Source organism: Barbus barbus (genome assembly GCF_936440315.1).
Source record: "Barbus barbus genome assembly, chromosome: 45".
NCBI lineage: Eukaryota > Metazoa > Chordata > Actinopteri > Cypriniformes > Cyprinidae > Barbus > Barbus barbus.
The window spans coordinates 6,297,151-6,316,819 of record NC_136723.1 but is presented as its reverse complement, the minus strand read 5'-3'; the positions used below and the strand labels follow the sequence as shown (position 1 = coordinate 6,316,819).

The following is a 19,669-nucleotide window of genomic DNA, read 5'->3' as shown; positions in this document are numbered from 1 at the left end:
CAGTAATAATCATGCTAGCATTAGCACACAATGTTTAATAAAGAGCATCAAATGATGTTTGAAATGTACCTTTAGATTGTCCTTCCAGGCTCATTCTTGTACACCTGGTGGCGCTGTCTGAACTCCACACTTCCACACCCTGCACCAAAGAACCCAATCATTGTCATGATCGTAAAATGCATGGAAAAACTGATTTCCCAACACAGGCTTAACAGGCTACAACATGCTTAAGAGACTCTAACACGTCTAACATTGCATAATTTTTTCTGCCTGGTGGATTTTAATAACATTCATAACTGAAATATATGATTATAACTGAAAAACTCTCTCAGAATGCCTCTCAGGCTGGGAAGTCACAGCAGGATTTGCTAGATGACCTCAAACAAATGAGTGTAAAATGAAAATGACTTTTTTTCCCCCCATGTAGCAATCCCCAAAAATGTGCAGTTTGGCAGCTGTTCTTAATGTTGCTCGACATGCGAGTCGTTTCAGTGAGTTCTCACACATTCTCAGGCAGTTTTTCCCAAGTCAGCAACAGTTTACTCACAAAAAAGTGTTATATATCGTTCCCTATTGAATTCGCAATGCTTCAGGGCTAAGATTTACCTTCACATTATGAGAGGAAACGTATAACAAGATTTTTTCCTAGTTAGTCGACTGAACAGTCAAAGTGATTGGTGTTGAGCAACATGTGAACAAGTGCTTCTATGGAGCGAATTTTGTGCCAATATTCATCAAACAGATCCAGTGTTTTGCAAATAAACACAATCTGCTTTGCAAAGAAAAACTCGACTTTCAAACAAACGCAAAGTGATTTGCAAATACAAAACTCTATTTGAGAGAAAATGCAGAGGTATGGACAAATATATGTATTGTGTGTTACAACTTTTGCCTTTTTATGAGGAAACTTGGCTTGATTTTCTCACAAATGTGTGCAGGCTCATTTCTAGGCAGGAAAGCCTGCCTAGTTAAATGTTTAACCATGTCACTCCTGATTTTTGAACTAATCAATCATGTTAACAACTTTACAGCACTTGTTGTGAATTTCACTGACACTGTAGTAGGGTCGCTTTGTGAAAACATCTAAATGGTTAATTATAGATCTAGTAAGACAGAAACTCACCTGTTCCCCACTCATATTGGTCTAAAAAGGTAAAGAGGTGTTTTGGGTCTCGGGAGACTAGCGTAAATTGACCAACAGCGCCATCTGCTGTTTTGGAAAAGAAAGTTGCTCAATTGCACATGTGAGAAAATCAGCCCGCACACGTGTGAGAAAATCAGCCTGTCGCATTTGTGAGAAAATCAGCCTGCACGCATTTGTGAGAAAATCAGCCCGCACGCATTTGTGAGAAAATCAGCCTGCACGCATTTGTGAGAAAATCAGCCTGCACGCATTTGTGAGAAAATCTGCCTGCACGCATTTGTGAGAAAATCTGCCTGCACGCATTTGTGAGAAAATCTGCCAACACGCATTTGTGAGAAAATCTGCCAACACGCATTTGTGAGAAAATCAGCCTGCGCGCATTTGTGAGAAAATCAGCCTGCACGCATTTGTGAGAAAATCAGCCTGCACGCATTTGTGAGAAAATCTGCCAACACGCATTTGTGAGAAAATCTGCCAACACGCATTTGTGAGAAAATCTGCCTGCACGCATTTGTGAGAAAATCTGCCAACACGCATTTGTGAGAAAATCTGCCAACACGCATTTGTGAGAAAATCTGCCAACACGCATTTGTGAGAAAATCTGCCAACACGCATTTGTGAGAAAATAATGGCCTCATAAAAAGGCAAATTGAGTCTCACAGTTGTAACACACAATACATATATTTGTCCATACCTCTGCATTTTCTCTCAAATAGAGTTTTGTATTTGCAAATCACTTTGTGTTTGCTTGAAAGTCGAGTTTTTCTTTGCAAAGCAGATTGTGTTTATCTGCTAAACACTTTTTTTGGTCTGGAGTCTGGACTGTTTCTCTCATCAGTCTCAGGGGAAGCTCCTGGCACTGAACTCCAAAGCTCCCGTTCCTGACACTAACTCACATCTCCTCTGGACTTCACTGACATCTAGTGGACACAGAGACCACTCACACAACATCAAATCCTGTTCTGTGCTCAGATCTGAACAGTAAGTGATTTTACTCAAGTAAATTTAAAAAGCATCTGTACTTTATCAGAATGTTTTTCTTTGGAAAACTTCTACTTCACTACATTCCCAAGCATAATGTTGTCATTTTTACTGCAATACATAATATAATTAAAAGTTTTTTTGTTTTTTACATTTAATACCTAAGAAGATTAAAAATGTAGTACTTTCTTGTATTCCAAAAAAACTAAAAATTATATATATATATATATATATTTGGTTGATATTTTGGTTCTAAATTATTATCAACTATTATTGGTACTCAAATATAAATAATGTTTCTCATTATTACACATGCTGAAAACTGCTTAATATTTTTGTGGTAATAAAAAAAACAGGGGTGGACTGGGACAAAATTTCAGGCCGGGAAATCTCACACTCATCCAGACCATCCCATAAACCCACAACAACATTTGAAACCACGGACAACTATATTTTTTGTATGACCATCATCATCATCATCATCACATAAAAACAAGTTTAAATCCCTAGGCTGAGGCCGTGCAAAATAATTCAAGGTTATCACTTCCATTTTCCTTTTTAGTCTCTTCATTTTCCCTGACATCTCTCTGTCCATCGTGCGTTTACTTTTTTCACCAGCATCTCCACCTTGTTGCAAAACAACCACCTCATTATAATTTGTTTGCACATACTATACTTTATTTTAGAAAAATAAATAAGTATTACATTAGGACCATATGTTATTGTTTTATCTTGCCTAAATGTCAAAATTGGTACAACAATAGCTACATCCTGAATATATCTTTATAGAAAAAATCTTAACACTGAACATGTTTTTGCATTATCATGGGTCATGTTTTGTCCTATAAGGAAAATGAACCATGGTATTATTAGGCCTATGGTAAAAGTAACCTTTTTTTGGCAGACTAATTACCAATTGTATGACCAGAGTTTTACTACAAATACCATGGTGAACTATATAGTGTAAAACCATTGTTAATTTTTGGTAACCATGTTTTAAGTATAGTAACCATGTTAAATGTCATTGTGTTGTTGTTTGCCTTAGCTCCCTCTAATCCGGTTATAAAACCATGTGAATATTTGTCTGCTAAATTCCTACTCTTTACAATAGTAACTATGTCCTTTTGGTAGTTTTGCAATAATTAATTGACTGCTATTCGAACATTTGCTAGCAGTCTAATGTTTAACTAAGTAAACAAATACAAAACTACAATAGTCTATTTACAGAAGTAAATAAAAAAGTGTCAGCACTTGAAGTCCTGAACAAGACAGTTTAGTCTCTCTGCTCCACCTGGTCGCTTCCACTCGCATCCTTCTGGCGGACGCGCGGAGAGAGCATGAGGCAAAGCCAGTCGCCAGTCTATGGCAAGCCGTTTTGACTTTTATTCATCCACATGATATGAATTCTTGATATCAACAATTCAATTTTTACTAGTTAAAATGCTAATTCTTAATATCAGGAATTAGATTTCTACTAGTAAAAAATATTATTCTTGATATCAAGAATTTATATCATAGTAATGGCAATAGGCGAGCCGTTTTGACTTCTATTCATTCGCAGGAAATTAATTATTGATATCAACAATTACATTTCCACTAGTAACAAAGTTAGTATGGCAAGCCGTTTTGACTTTTAATCCTTCTCAGGATATGAATTCTTGATATCAACAATTCAGTTTTCACTAGTTAAAATGTTAATTTCTGATATCAAGAATTAATTTCTTACTAGTTGAAATTTCAATTTCACATCAGAAACACAAATATTAATAGTAAAAATGTCTATTCTTGATATCAACAATTCAGTTTTCACTAGTGACAATGTTAATTTCTGATATCAAGAATTGAATTGTTGATACCAGAAATACATTTTCAGATATCAGAAATGAACATTGTCACTAGTGAAAACTGAATTGTTGATATCAAGGATTCACATCCTGAGAATGACTAAAAGTCAAACAGCTCTTCAAGCTCATCGATGCAACTGAGTTCATTCCAGAAGTGGGCTTTTATATGAACTGATGCTGTCTAACTACATGCTTGAGAGGTTTCTAACGCATTTACTTTGATTTGTTCGGTAATATCAATGATTTGACGTTTCAGAAGCGAGTCTGAAATGACAAAAACATATACATATATTTAATTATTTGATGAAAATGATTGCTAGGCGCAGTTTGGTAGCGGCTGGATACGCCCTGCATGACACTGTGGGTGTAGCTCCTGATCAAACCGACTCCCGTTACTCACAGCTCTTTACATAATTACATTATAAAGATATCAATGCCATTAAACAGGACAGTTCCAACACATTCTCAATACATAACGTTACATATATTATTAGAGCAAAGCCCAGTCTTGGAAGTTGAAAACTAAACTTGAATGACTTTGGGTAAGAAAAAAATTACTAATTAAATCTGAAGTACTCTTTCACTTTCACATAAACTTTAAAACGTCGACCAAAAGACGTAATTTCTATATTTTGAAACGAGAACAGTCAATATAGCGTTACTCAGTGGCTAATGTCAGCTAGCATAAAAACACAAGTGTGCTTTCCATCACAACTACTGGTGTTAAAAACAAAACATTTATATTTACATGTTCTGACTGAGTCAGTGTTGATTGTGAATATTCAGCTTACCTATGAATACCTATAATGTCAGCCACCGAGGAAAGTGTATGTAGGAGAAATCTGTCCATATATCCGGGCGGAACCATTAAATTCAGGGAATGTTTATTATGGACATTTGACGCTGCGGCACGCGAATATTCTCACGTGGAACTGGAAAAGCTTTCAATTTGCGACCTAAAATTAAACATGCGACAGTAATAGTTTTATTTTTAAAGGACAAAACGAGTCTATCGTTATTAAATAATAAATCAGTAGCAGAACGAAGTTGGAGCGCCATCTATTGACGAGTAAACAGTATAAAACAGTCTTATATTTCAAAAATAATTTTAAAGAAACCACAGTCTGGTTTAGATGTACAGCTTGATTTCGTTATATAAAAAAAATAAAAATCTAAAACTAAATTTGTCAAGTAAGACAGTTAAAAATATTATTAGTTTCTTTGGATGTACTGTGATCATAATCAAATACTACATCCTTCAACTACAATACAGAATAAAGTAGATTTTAACTTTTAGATTTTAAAAGTAAAGTTTAACTTACCTTTATTTATTTATTAAATCCGGAAATGTTATAAAATATAATAATATTAAGTCTTAAGATGTTATAATATAATAATAAGAGTGTTTTAAATATGTTAAATCTATTCTATAATTTAAATTGCACATGTATTATTTATAATGTATTATATGACCCCTTAGTATAAATTAAGCTACATTCGGTTCAGCAGTTTTTACACAATATCTCTTCAAAAGAGACCTGTTTCTAAATTTACTTTATGAAGATTTGATGAAGACAATCTGTGGATCTAAATAAACATTTATTTATTTATTCATCAGCCTCTTGTTGAAGAGTGATGCTTCATCTAAGAATAGAATGCATGTAAAGTTATGTGGGTTTTCCCCTTAAACTAATTTATTTAAAAATAAAACAATACTTTATATTTTTATTTGTTAAATCTTCGCAACCAATTAAGAAAACATAAGCAATTTTGTATTTATTGTTTTTGCTCCAAATGTATATTTCTCCAAATATGCTGCAAAAAATGTCTGCAAACAAATCTAATTTCATATACAAATATGACATTTGTATATAAATAAATAAATATTGTTCGATTTGTCTATCACGTGATTAGCGTCTACCGTCACGTGACGAGTGAGTGCGTCAGAGCACGGAAGTTGTCATAAGGAGCTAAAAAGAGCTGCTGATGTTATACTCTGAAAATAACTCTCTGTGCTCGCTTACATACTAGAGATCTGGGAGTGTTTCTCGGATCGTGAGTGATATAAAGAGCAGGAGGGCAGAGCTGAGCGGTGATGGAGTGGTTTGGACCTGAACCGGACCGAAAGGAAAACATGCCCCGCACACACCCACACGAGGTACTCACAAAGTTCACTACAGCTTTATTCACATCTCAATGCCTTCTGCTTGTGCTTTAAATCAACATGAGGCTGTGTTTACACTTGAAACCATACGGAAATGTGCTGTAAAGCTGGAGAACTGTTGGATGCTGCAGGATGAGTAAGAGAAAAGTGAGCTCCCTATCTAGACAGCATCTTTGGGCATCACAATCAAACAGCTCTACGGTGCCTAGAGGGCTGTTTAAGGTGGACAGACCGTCATCGAGGGGCATTGTGTGGACCCTGTGTTTACTGACAGCTGTACTGTTAATATACTTATTAAATATTTAAAAAAAATCTCTTTTGTCGATGTATTGTGCTACAATAACTTTGCATGTGTGTGTATGTACTCAACATAAATAAGGTAACTCAATATATATATATATATGATAAGAATGGAATGTATTAAACATATATTTAATAAAAACAGAAATAAAGTAACTCCTCCTCTAGCAGCACCATAATATTTTGTATGCTGTTAGATCCAGAAGGATTACTATGGTCTCATGAGACCAGATTATGGATTCCCAGAGGTCTATATTGTGTAAATATATGCCTTGAAAAAGGTTAAATGAGTGTTTTGGCTACAGTAGGTTTTGGAGAGGACAAAGACCATGCATTTCACTTCAGCACGTTGCATCTTACTGTATGAGATTAACTCACTTTTTCCTAGCTTTTGAGGCACTTGCTTTTTTCCTAGCCATGAAAATCGCTGAAAGTGAAGGCCTGATTATTTCAGGGGCCTTGTCAAAAGTCCATTGTTTTTGAATTTCTGTTACGTTCCTATATTTTCACATTAAAAACTATGATCCTTTGTGCTAAGAAATAAGTCCCAAGTGCTTCCATTGTTGTCTGCATAAGTCTGAGTACAATTCAGTTATATAACACTCTTAATTATCAAGAAATTAAAAGTTTCTAGTTCAACATACTTACCTGTTCATTAAAAATTGCCTTTCACTTGCACCAGAAAAAATGTATTTAGTTTAGTTTAGTAACTTTCAGGAAGGTGCACTCACTTTTTTGCAACGCAACATTTTATCATTTTGAGAAGAATTTTATTTTACGGAATAATTTTGATGAAGACATACTAGTTATAAAATGCATTATTTATTGTTATATGCCATTTAAACATAGGCTAAGTCTCATATGCTCAATAAAGCTGCAATTATTTGATATCAATATTACTGTTTTTAATGTAATTTTGAAATATTATAACAATTTACAATAACTGTTCTCTGTTTGAATATTTTAAAATGTAAATTTCATTTATTTATAAACAGTGGGAAAATAAGCATCCCTGAAACTGGTTAAAAAACCAGAGCAATGTTCTTTATAAACATATGAATCTTACATGCAGCCTGTAATGATTGTTGAATGAATGTTGGAGACATTGTGACCGTTATCTCTCTGTGTCCCATCACAGCCCAGTGCGGAGAACATGGCGTCTCTGTGCCTGAGTCAGCAGCGCTGTGTGAAGGCCTCGATCGCGTCGCAGTTGCAGCTGGTCGAGGCGCAGGACCAGCTCTGCGGTTTGGAGCTCCACAGCTCTGAGTCTGTGGAGCAGGAGCGCGCCCGAGCCTTGGCCTCCTCCACGGAGCTCTCTCAGACCGAACAGGAGTGGAGACATAAAGAGACCATGCTGGGACGGAGCCCCACTCTGTGCCCGGAGGCCAGCCGGGATGTGTTTGACAAGGTATGTCATATCAGCACTCTAGAAAAGTCTTTCAGTGTCCATCTTATACTTGTCAGAGCATTGTCGGATACAGACCACTGATCTCAGCACTGAGCTCTGAGTCTAAATATAAAGCACACAGCAGAGGCCTGTGATGTTTTGGAACAGGGCTAACTGCAAATATATGAATAAAATGAATATCTATACACTTATGTTTGTTACTTTCTTTTGAACAGCTAAATATACACTACCATTCAAAAGTTTGGGGTCAGTAAGTGTTACTTTTCATTCAGCGCTCAAATATTAAATTGATCATGTCAATAGAGACATTTATTATGTTACTATATATTTATATATAAATGTATATGTACGTATGTAAAATAAATGCTGTTCTGTTGAACTTTTTAATCATCAAAGAATTCTGAAAAATGTATCGTTTACACAAATCTGTTTTCAACATTGATAATAATAAAAACATAATTAATAATTGAGCGCCAATAATAATTAAGCATCAAATCAACTTTCTGAAGATCATGTGACACTGAAGACTGGAGTAATGATGCTGAAAGTTCAGCTTTGATCACTGCAATAAATTACATCTTAATATATATTAAAATAGAAAACTGTTGTTTTAAATTGTAGCAATATTTCACAATATTACAGTTTTTTTTCTGTATTTTTGATCAAATAAATGCATTAGAGACTTCTTTCAAAAACAGAAAAAAATATGTTAAAAAGGTGCCATAGAGTGGAAAACTGTATTTACCTTGGCATAGTTGAATAATAAGAGTTCAGTACATGGAAATGACATGCAGTGAGGCTCAAACACCATTGTTTCCTCCTTATTTAAATCTCGTGAATAAAAAAGACCACTGAAAAATGGTCTGAACACTACGTAACAGTCGGGATCATTAATAGTTATGCCCCCAACATTTGCATATATCCGCCCTTGTTCTATGCCAGCCGCCAGCCGAACCATCAGAAGTTCTGCTGGTATTGTGAAGAAACAAGCGAGGACAACAGCGAAAATGGCAGATCATGGAAATAAATGTAATGTTCCAGGCTGTGCAGGGGATGTGAAGTGCAGGGATGGGTTGGTGTCTGTATTGAGAAAGGCACGGAAAACAAATAATGCGTTCTAATAAAATAGCGCGAGCCACTAAATGGACATGGTTAGCTCCTTGCTAGCTGTAGCCTGTTACAGTACATAAGATTTCACTAACCACAGAGATGATGCCTGAGGATGATGGCGAATGATTTACAGATCCTGAGCACCACTGACAAGCATCTGATCTTGTAAAATGTGTGGTAGGTACTGCTGCTCCATAGTATAAACTAGAGTTTGTGCAATCGTGAATCTCGAAAGTAAAACGTGATTGTGAAATCCAAAGCAGTTTCAATGCCCAGTATATTAATAGCAGCTCCCTGACGCCCGCATTTTATATACAGTATAATTACCCAACGATATAACTGCGCCAGAAAGTATTGAAATATATATTTTCCCTGTGTTTCCTTCCTGTGAGCTACTGAAATGAGCCGCCAATCAGAGCAGAGCTCAACATTGAGCCGCACTGTGAAACAGCCAATCAGAGCAGAGCTCAACATTGAGCCGCACTGTGAAACAGCCAATCAGAGCAGAGCTCAACATTGAGCCGCACTGTGAAACAGCCAATCAGAGCAGAGCTCAACATTGAGCCGCACTGTGAAACAGCCAATCAGAGCAGAGCTCAACATTGAGCCGCACCGTGAAACAGCCAATCAGAGCAGAGCTCAACATTGAGCAGCACCGTGAAACAGCCAATCAGAGCAGAGCTCAACATTGAGCAGCACCGTGAAACAGCCAATCAGAGCAGAGCTCAACATTATTATTCATGACCCTTCCACATCAGCCAGTAACAGACCATTTCATTCTGGGGAGAAATCCTAAGATTGTAAATGGACATGTAAAACTTTTTGCCCTTACCTAAGCCACATACTATGTAGATATCAGAGAACAATTTAAAATATTGTATTAATGCACTCTATGGCACCTTTAAAGACCATTATGTATAGACTTCCACTCAGATATTAGTTGAAAACTGAATGTTTTTAATAGTAATGTTTTTTGCAAACCAAACACCAGCATTATGCTGACTATCCTGGCCATTCTTTTCCCTATAATGAATGTGAATTAATAAGTCAGGATATTGTTCAAGAATAGCTTGAAATGATATTCCTGAACTATTTATTCAACAAAAGTATTAGTTCCTTCATTGTCAGTGGATAATAAGCTTACACAAAATAAATATCGTGTTACATAAGTGCTTTTTTCAGCAATTTTGTGTGAATCTCATTAGTCATGATAGGTTTTATACTTAAGTATTTTAGTATGTTGTTGTACCAGCAGTTATAGACTCTTTTGTTGCCCATTTGTGAAATTACCACTATATAATTTTTTATAATGAAAAAGCATTTTTTTTTACTTTTAAATTAATTAAAATGTTATTAATTTAATTTAATTTATTTTTTTGTCCTGTTTCCTTAATAGGTAGAAGCAGGATGAAATGTGGACATATCCATTTTCAAACCTACTTTCATTTTTCAATTTTAGATTATATGGTCTTTGCTGTAGTTCTGTTGATATAGTTTATATCAGTTACATATTTTTCTGCTTACAGAGTCTTTGTACGTACATATTTATGTTTCCCAACTAAACTAAAAGTGTGTTTGAGATAAGGGAAAGAAGCTAAATATATTTAACAAAAGTATTTTTGAGTAGTAATCTTACTACTAAATGGGACGGGGGGTTATGTTGCAATAGATGCTATTTATAAGTGAAAATAGCAGTATTATTTTAGTGATATACCATTTACACTGTTATATTATAAAATAGTATGCAACAATAACTTGTATAAATTTTTAATTCAAATCATTAAATGTATGCCACTTTATTGGGACAAAAGCCCTCCCTACACCTACCGATACTTTATTTTCAACTTTTTGATTTCCTTCATTTTTATTAAAAATAAATGCTTTTCTGATGTGTTTTGAAATTTGAAAAGGGAGAATAAAGTTTGCCAAACGGCAGATTCGAACCCAGGTCAATCGGGGGAAGTCGTGGCCTAATGGTTAGAGAGTCGGACTTGTAATCCAAAGGTTGCGGGTTCAAGTCTCGGGCCGGATTGTAGGTGGGGGGAGTGAATGTCCAGCACTCATTCCACCCTCAATACCACGACTGAGGTGCAAGGCACCGAACCCCCAACTGCTCCCCGGGCGCTGCAGCATAAATGGCTGCCCACTGCTCCGGGTGTGTGTTCACTGCTGTGTGTGTGCACGTTGGATGGGTTAAATGCAGAGCACGAATTCCGAGTATGGGTTACCATACTTGGCTGAATGTCACTTCACTAATGTTAACTAGTCCAATCACACGTTGGTGGGTGGAGTTAGTGTAAATAGCCTCTGCCAATAACCAGGCTATTTGCACTTAGTGTAGATAGACACTCCGATTTATAATTTTTTTTATATATATTCCCAACAGTTAAACAGTTGAAGGGATAGTTCACCCAAAAATGAAAATTACGTCATTAATTACTCACCCTCATGTCGTTCCAAACCCGTAAGACCTTCGTTCATTGAACACAAATTAAGATATTTTTGATGAGATCCGAGAGCTTTCTGACCCTCCCATAGACGGCAAGGATCAGAAACATAGCAAGGAGATCGGTAAAATAATCCATGTGACATCAGTGGTTCAACTGTAATTTTATGACGCTATGAGAATACTTTTTGTGCACAAAGAAAACAAAAATAACGACTTTATTCAACAATTTGTCTCCTCCGCATTAGGGCCGAACGATTAATTGCATTTGCGATAATATTTTTCAACCGCAGAGGCTGCGATTACACTGTCACGTGACATGCGAGAGTAAAGAGGTGTGTTCGACTTGAAGATGGATTGGTGAATGACATCAAAGTACGGCGAGAGAAAGCATAATATATTAATATTAACACCCTTTCACACGGGACTCGGCAGTCGTGAGTGTCTAGTTCATTTTCAATGGGAGACATGCGGAAAGCGGCAAACAGCGGGCGGTTTCGCTGGCGGCGCGGAGGCGGAGCGCAAGCGGTGCTCGTGCACCCAAAATTACAAATATTTTCTTTTTGTAAGCGGCAGCCACGTCGGCTTTAACCAATTACTGAACAGAATATTAACACCCAATCATAGAACATTTCACTGAGCTCATGTGTTGAAAACATGAAGATATATAAATTCTTATTTAAAATCTGTCAAAAGTTAACAATGTTTAAAAAGTGCAATCCACATGTTTATATATGTTTATTATAGTGACTTTGAATTAATTACCTAAATACTGAGTGTGGTAAAGCAACAGATTTGTTTTTATTTTTCTGCAGTCTGATCTGAATGTAAACAATGTATCCGTGTACATACATATTGCATACGTTGTTTACATCTGTGATACTCTCCAGAATGGTACTATAGGGTGACGCGAGGGAGACAAATTGTTGAATTAAGTCATTATTATTGTTTTTTTGCACACAAAACGTATTCTCGTAGCTTTGTAAATTACAGTTATAATTATATAGGGATATTATTATTATTATATTGTTATTATTGAATGAATGTTATTGTCCTTGAACAAAGTCTGAATTTAACACATTACGTTATTAGTGTTCATGTGTAGATTGCTGATGCCCCTGTTGTTGTTGTTTCCTAGAGTATCATAAACAGTTCACAGTCATGGCCTAATGAATCAGATCACGATAAGAACATAAGCTTCGTCCAGCGTAATGAAGAACACTTGAAACATTTTGGTAAGTCATGGGATCTTGATTTGTGTTTATTAATGGAGATTGTTCATCTGAATAGAGGTTGTCATCTCTGTTCTGATTGGACAGGTATGTTGAGGAGGTGGGATGATAGTCAGCGCTTTCTAGCAGAGTACCATCATCTCATCTGTGAAGAAACGGCCAATTACCTGATCCTGTGGTGCTTCCGTCTACAGGCAGAGCAAGTGAGTGCAAACAAGCTGTACTGTTTCTGCAGTATGTACCGTGTGCCTTAATGACCTTCTACTGATCCTGACTGTCTGGATCTTCTGCAGAAAGAGGCCTTAATGGAGCAGGTGGCTCATCAGGCAGTCGTCATGCAGTTTATTCTGGAAATGGCCCGCAACACTCAGCAAGACCCACGAGGCTGTTTCCGTCAGTTCTTTCAGAAAGCCAAAGTTAGACTCACATCTGCAGACATCAACATCAACATTCAACCTCTGCTGCGCTTTTCCCAGTGGTGTTTTGGACAATACATTATACATCTCTTACTGTACATGACTTATTTAGCCAGAGAGGTACAACAATAAAGTCCTCAAATTATTTTCAAAAATACACTACTGGTCAAAGGTTTGGAATAATTAAGGGCTTTTTATTTTTGAAGGAATGCTCTCCAAGGCTGCATTTGTTTGATCAAAAATACAATAAAAATTGTAATGTTGTGATTTATAATATTACAATTTAAAATAACTGCTTTCTATTGTTATGTATTTTAAATTGTAATTTATTCCTGTGATCAAAGCTGAATTTTCAGCATCTTTACTCCAGTCTTCAGCATCACATGATCCTTCAGAAATCATAATAATATTGCTGCTCCATTTTTTTATCAATTATTATTGGTGCTCAATTATTAATAATGATTCTTATTATCAATGTAGAAAACTGTTATTACTGCGTAATATTTTTGGAAGCTATTTTAAGGATTCTCTGAGATGAATACTGAAATATAATTTTTTTTGTAACATTATTAATGTCAGTATAATGCAAATAAATGTTTTGTTTTGAAAAAACGTATCACTATTACTATTTTACTATTCAACTTTTGAATGGTAGTGTATTGCGATTTCCACAGAAATATTAAGCAGCACAACTGTTTTCAACATTGATGATAATAATAAATGTTTCTTGAGCAGCAGGTCATCGTATCAGTATGGTTTCTGAAGGATCATGTGACACTGAAAACATGCGAGTAATGATGCTGAAAATTCAGCTTTGATCACAGGAATAAATTACATTTAACGCATTAAAATAGAAAAAAGAATTGGAAAACTTTACAAATGTTCAAAATAGAAAAACTCTTACATTGTAATAATATCTCAGGATATTTTTGATCAGATAAATGCAGCCTTTAGTGAAGTCAGTCTGAGTGTGTAGGTGTTATGCAATAATGTCAGTGACCACTAGAGAGAGACATGACATAACTGACAGCCTGAGGCCAGGAAACAAGCCAGTATGGACACAGATGATGTTCATATTCACACGTTCATCCAAACCTCATTCATATTTGCACTGAATGCATTTTGAATCATTTTTAATCTTGTTTGCTCTTTTTTTCTTTTTTAAGGCAGGGCAGGAGGGATACTTGGACGTCTTCCACACAGAACTCAACGCCTTTAAGCAGAGAGTTAAAGAGTATACCATGCGATCAAAAGGAGAAACCCCAAAGGATACAGTGCACCAAAACTCTCGCCTCGACCCCAAGGAGGTTTTAGAGTCTTTGCCACCGGTAGGAAAGATTGAATCTCTCAGTTTTATGTGCTGTAATCAAGTCATTTTTTTGATCCTCACTGACAGAAAATATTCTGCATGAAGCAACCAAAGCACATATTTTAAAATGTAATTTATTCCTGTGAATTTTCACCATCATTGCTTCAGTGTCACATGATCCTTCAGAAATCATTCTAATATGCTGATTTGCTGCTAAAGAAACATTTCAGAAATGATCATCAATGCTGAAAACAGTGCTGCCTCATATTTTTTTGGAAACTGAAAAAAAAAAAAAATTCTTTAATTAAAATTTCAAAAGAACAGCATTTATTTGAAATAGAATTTATATTATGAAAATGTCACTTTTGATCAATTTAATGTGTCCTTGCTGAATAAAAGTATACTTTTCTTTTCAGCTTTTCAGCACTAGTGTTGCTAGTAACAAAATATAAAATGAGTCAAATGTTGAATTTGCAGGAGCTGAAAACATGCATCCAGATGCAGGATATGCAGATTCTTCAGAACGTGCTTAGCAGCATGAACCCGCAGGTAACAGCTTTATATTGTATAACATCAGAACGTGTCAACCATTCTCAATCAGGTTCTGGGTTGTCTTTTTATTATTATTATTATTATTAATTTGAAAGAATAAATGGTTGTAGGTTCCCAACCCTTCAAATCAGGTGCAGTGTTACAGCTTTAGGAATCATGCAGCACGTTGTCTGAAGTGTAACCAAAACATGATGGCGTGTTTCAGGTTCATTTAGGGGTTAAGTACATTTTTCAGGTTCTTGAACACTTCCTCCATCACTTTCACTTGTCACCACAGAGAGCACATGCTCTGAACCTGACACAGACGAGCTGAATGACAGCCAAAGGACACAGGAAGAATTTGATAACAGCTTTAATCTGCAACAGCGTTGCATTCATCAGAATCCAGGCTAACCTATAATCCCTGTTCCTGCCCTGCAGATCTGCATAAGAGGTGGATGTGCAGATTATAACAAAAATATGTCATTTATTCACCCTCATGTCGTTCCAAACCTGTATGACTCATTTTCTTCCATAGAGCCCAAATTGAGATGTTTCGTAGAATGTTCATGCTGCTCCTTTCCATATAATAAGTAAATGGGGACCAGGGACTTCCAAACTCCAAAATGCCACAAAGGCACCATAAATGTAGATCAAACAACTCACTACAGTACCATTAAAAGGTTAAGGGTCAGAAAAAAAAAAATATTTTAGATTTTATACTTATTTGCATTAAAGTGACTAAAATCTTTATAATGTTACAAAAAATATATATAAGGCAGCACAATTTGCTGTTTCTTGAACAGCAAATCAGCATATTAAAAAATTCTGAAGGATCATGTGACACTGAAGCTTTGTATGAAGAAAACCTTTAAATTATTTGCTAAAATTTGAAATGTGATTTTGCTCACCATTGACTTTCATTGTATGGAAAAGAGCAGCATAACAATTCTTCAAAGTTTCTTGCATGCAAGAAAGAAACCAACACGAGTGAGTAAATGGTGACAGAATTGACATTTTTGGGTAAACTAAAAGCATTTTTGATCTAGTATACAGCTCACTTCCTGTTCCTCATACTGATCTCTGTTCTGCGAGCATCTTTTCCTGTTATTTATTAATATCCTCTTTCTCGCTCATAACAGGTGGCAGAATACCACGTGAAGCGTTGCTTGGAGGCAGGACTTTGGACGAATATACCACGAGCCTCCAAAGAAGAAAGTTCAGAAACGGACGAGTGGAGAATGATGGAGACCTAGCAGTGGAAACTATCAGTCCCTGACCAAACGTTCAGTAGGAAAAGGGCTTTGGGTCGCAGGACAGGAAAAACAAGGGCTGTGCGCAGAGACTTTTGTTTTGTATCCGTGCCTGGATGTGTGCTGCACTTTATATTTGTTTAAAAGAGAAAGTATTTTAAAAAAGATAGGGAACTGTATTTTGAGGCACTTATATTTTTGTGCACATTTTATTACGTTTCTGTTGCTAACTTTTTCTTCTGTTTGAGCATTTTGAGAAAAGTTTAGGAAAGCGGTACGTGCAGGAGTGCAAAGGAAAACCTCATAGTTTAAATCGAGCTTTTTTCTCATGTTCTTTTTGTTGTTCTCCACCGTAGGATTGTAATCTACAACGTCCGCTGAACATTCAAACTCTTTCGTGTGTCATCTGTGCATGGACACGGCAGATAACCGTCGGCTTCCTGCAGATAGACAAACGACTCGAAGGCGAAGCAGGACCTCCCACTTTGCTATCTTCACGATGGAAATGAGACCTTTGCAAAAAGTTCAAGTAGTACGACATGAAAACCAGCAATTTAATATTGTTACCTTCAGTTATAATGAAAGAGATTCATGTTCGTTATCAAAATGTAAACCGGATGCTAAAGGCACTGGGGCTGTTGAGTTCGATATGTCAAAAGTGACAAATTGGGATAGTTCACCCAAAAAATAATCATTTCTCAATCTTATGTTGTTCCAAACCTGTTTGACTTGATGTTGAACACAAAAATGTTTTTTTTTCATACAATGATGGTCAATGGCATCCAATCAATGTTGTTTTGGACCCCACTGACTTTCTTTCATTATATGGTCAAAAACAAGAAATGTTCTTCTAAATATCTCTTCTTGCATTTTCCATGTTTGGAACAACACAAGGGCGAGTAAATGATGACCGTTTTCATTTTTGGCTGAACTATCCCAACAAATAAGACTTTCAGAGTTGCCATTTTGCCTCACCATCAAACTGACTTGTATTGATTGCAGCAGTTGCATTGCTTGTGCTGCCCAAAGAGCATATACAGCAAACCACAATTTGTGTAATATTAAATGATGGCTGTGATGACATTGTGCAAGTCTTTACAATCAGAACAAAATACGCAATTAAATCTTTAGACCACCAGTAGTGCTGACTGATTGAAATCTTTAATTTTGCAGGTTATTTTTATAAAAAGAATGGCATTTTTTTCTTGGCATTTTATAAATGTGTTGGCTAGGTCTCTGTGTGAGGGATTCACCTCGGACTGCTTGTAGGCAATAAACTGGCATAAAACGTGCGGTTTTAGAAGGAGGGGCTTGTTTTGGATGAAAGCAGCTAGGATCAAATGTATGATATGTGCTTTTGCAGCACGTCCACTCAACAAAAGGAACACAAGGCCCCGGCCACATATATATGAGGGTGTTGTTTAAACATTTGAGAGTGGTTGAGAAATATTGAATGTTACTTGGAGATATTGATGAGAAAATTGTCCATTTCTTTATTTCCTTTAAGCTACTCACTTAATCTTTAGGTCTAAAAAAAATAATATATATACAGGTGCTGGTCATAAAATTAGAATATCATGAAAAAGTTGATTTGTTTCAGTAATACCATTCAAAAAGTGAAACTTGTATATTAGATTCATTCATTACACACAGACTGATATATTTCAAATGTTTATTTCCTTTAATTTTGATGATTATAACTGACAACTAATGAAAGTCCCAAATTCAGTATCTCAGAAAATTAGAATATCAATTAAGACCAATGCAAAAAAAATGATTTTTAGAAATGTTGGCCAACTGAAAAGTATGAACATGAAAAGTATGAGCATGTACAGCACTCAATATTTAGTTGGGGCTCCTTTGGCCTGGATTACTGCAGCAATGCGGCGTGGCATGGAGTCGATCAGTCTGTGGCACTGCTCAGGTGTTATGAGAGCCCATGTTGCTCTGATAGTGGCCTTCAGCTCTTCTGAATTGTTGGGTCTGGCGTATTGCATCTTCCTCTTCACAATGCCCCATAGGTTTTCTATGGGGTTAAGCTCAGGCGAGTTTGCTGGCCAATAAAGAACAGGGATACCATGGTCCTTAAACCAGGTACTGGTAGCTTTGGCAGTGTGTGCAGGTGCCAAGTCTTGTTGTAAAATGAAATCTGCATCTCCATAAAGTTGGTCAGCAGCAGGAAGCACGAAGTGCTCTAAAACTTCCTGGTAGACGGCTGCGTTGACCTTGGACCTCAGAAAACACAATGGACCAACACCAGCAGATGACATGGCACCCCAAACCATCAATGACTGTGGAAACTTTACACTGGACCTCAAGCAAAGTGGATTATGTGCCTCTCCTCTCTTCCTCCAGACTCTGGGACCTTGATTTCCAAAGGAAATGCAAAATTTACTTTCATCAGAGAACATAACTTTGGACCACTCAGCAGCAGTCCAGTCAAGACGCTTCTGACGCTGTCTCGTTCAAGAGTGGCTTGACACAAGGAATGTGACAGCTGAAACCCATGTCTTGCATACGTCTGTGCGTGGTGGGTCTTGAAGCATTGACTCCAGCTGCAGTCCACTCTGAATTTCCTCCACATTTTTGAATGGGTTTTGTTTCACAATCCTCTCCAGGGTGCGGTTATCCCTATTGCTTGTACACTTTTTTCTACCACATCTTGTCCTTCCCTTCGCCTCTCTATTAATGTGCTTGGACACAGAGCTCTGTGAACAGCCAGCCTCTTTAGCAATGACCTTTTGTGTCTTGCCCTCCTTGTGCAAGGTGTCAATGGTCGTCTTTTGGACAACTGTCAAGTCAGCAGTCTTCCTCATGATTGTGTAGCCTACAGAACTAGACTGAGAGACTATTTAAAGGCTTTTGCAGGTGTTTTGAGTTAATTAGCTGATTAGAGTGTGGCACCAGGGGTCTTCAATATTGAACAGTTTCACAATATTCTAATTTTCTGAGATACTGAATTTGGGACTTTAATTAGTTTTCAGTTATAATCATCAAAATTAAAGGAAATAAACATTTGAAATATATCAGTCTGTGTGTAATGAATGAATCTAATATACAAGTTTCACTTTTTGAATGGTATTACTGAAACAAATCAACTTTTTCATGATATTCTAATTTTATGACCAGCACCTGTATGTATGTATATGTTTCTGTGTGTGTGTGTATATATATATATATATATATATATATATATATATATATATATATATATATATATATATATATATATATATATATATATATATACACGCACTGTATTGTATATACAGGTGCAGCTCAAACAATTTGATTATCGTGGAAAAAGTTCATGGTTTTTTGTAACTTGTTTCAAAAAGTTCAACTTTAGTATATTCTAGATTCGTTACATGTAAAGTAAAACATTTAAAAATTTTGATGATTAGAGCTCATGAAAGTCAAAAATCCAGTATCTCAAAATCAGTGAGGAATGGCATGGAAGCGATCAGTCTGTGGCTCTGCTGAGGCACTATTGAGTCTTCAGCTCGTCTGTATTGTTGGATTGACTGTTTC

General features: G+C 36.3%; 2 protein-coding genes across 8 annotated transcripts in view; one reads left to right on the top strand and one right to left on the bottom strand.

Annotated features, from left to right (window-relative positions):
• LOC306863966 (exonuclease mut-7 homolog) overlaps positions 1-5,007 on the bottom strand; it is a 47,525-nt gene extending 42,518 nt beyond the window's left edge. Inside the window, exons 1-2 of one of the 2 annotated variants that reach the window (XM_079407596.1) lie at positions 4,761-5,007; positions 70-139 (exon numbers count right to left, since the gene is read on the bottom strand). In XM_079407596.1, the coding sequence (XP_079263722.1) occupies positions 70-94 (25 nt within the window). In that variant the 5' untranslated portion in view covers positions 95-139; positions 4,761-5,007. Of the gene's footprint in view, positions 1-69; positions 140-4,717 lie in introns of both variants that reach the window. The other variant, XM_079407597.1, reaches the window with a different exon arrangement.
• An 887-nt stretch (positions 5,008-5,894) lies between these two features.
• On the top strand, positions 5,895-17,898 carry LOC306864174 (hsp90 co-chaperone Cdc37-like 1). 6 transcript variants are annotated; one of them, XR_013783753.1, is made up of 10 exons: positions 5,897-6,127; positions 7,572-7,841; positions 12,536-12,632; positions 12,717-12,832; positions 12,923-13,045; positions 14,212-14,373; positions 14,832-14,903; positions 15,184-15,339; positions 16,028-16,412; positions 16,495-17,275. XR_013783753.1 is itself a non-coding variant. In XM_079407933.1 (8 exons), exons 1-8 carry the CDS (start codon positions 6,065-6,067, stop codon positions 16,139-16,141), a joined length of 1,017 nt encoding a protein of 338 aa, XP_079264059.1. In that variant the 5' UTR covers positions 5,895-6,064; the 3' UTR covers positions 16,142-17,898. The 6 variants fall into 6 exon arrangements, 3 of the variants coding, with proteins under 3 accessions (XP_079264059.1, XP_079264061.1, XP_079264060.1); XR_013783752.1 differs by having other exon boundaries at positions 5,895-6,127; positions 16,028-17,430; XR_013783751.1 differs by lacking the exon at positions 15,184-15,339 and having other exon boundaries at positions 5,902-6,127; positions 16,495-17,439.
• The last annotated feature ends 1,771 nt before the right edge of the window (positions 17,899-19,669 follow it).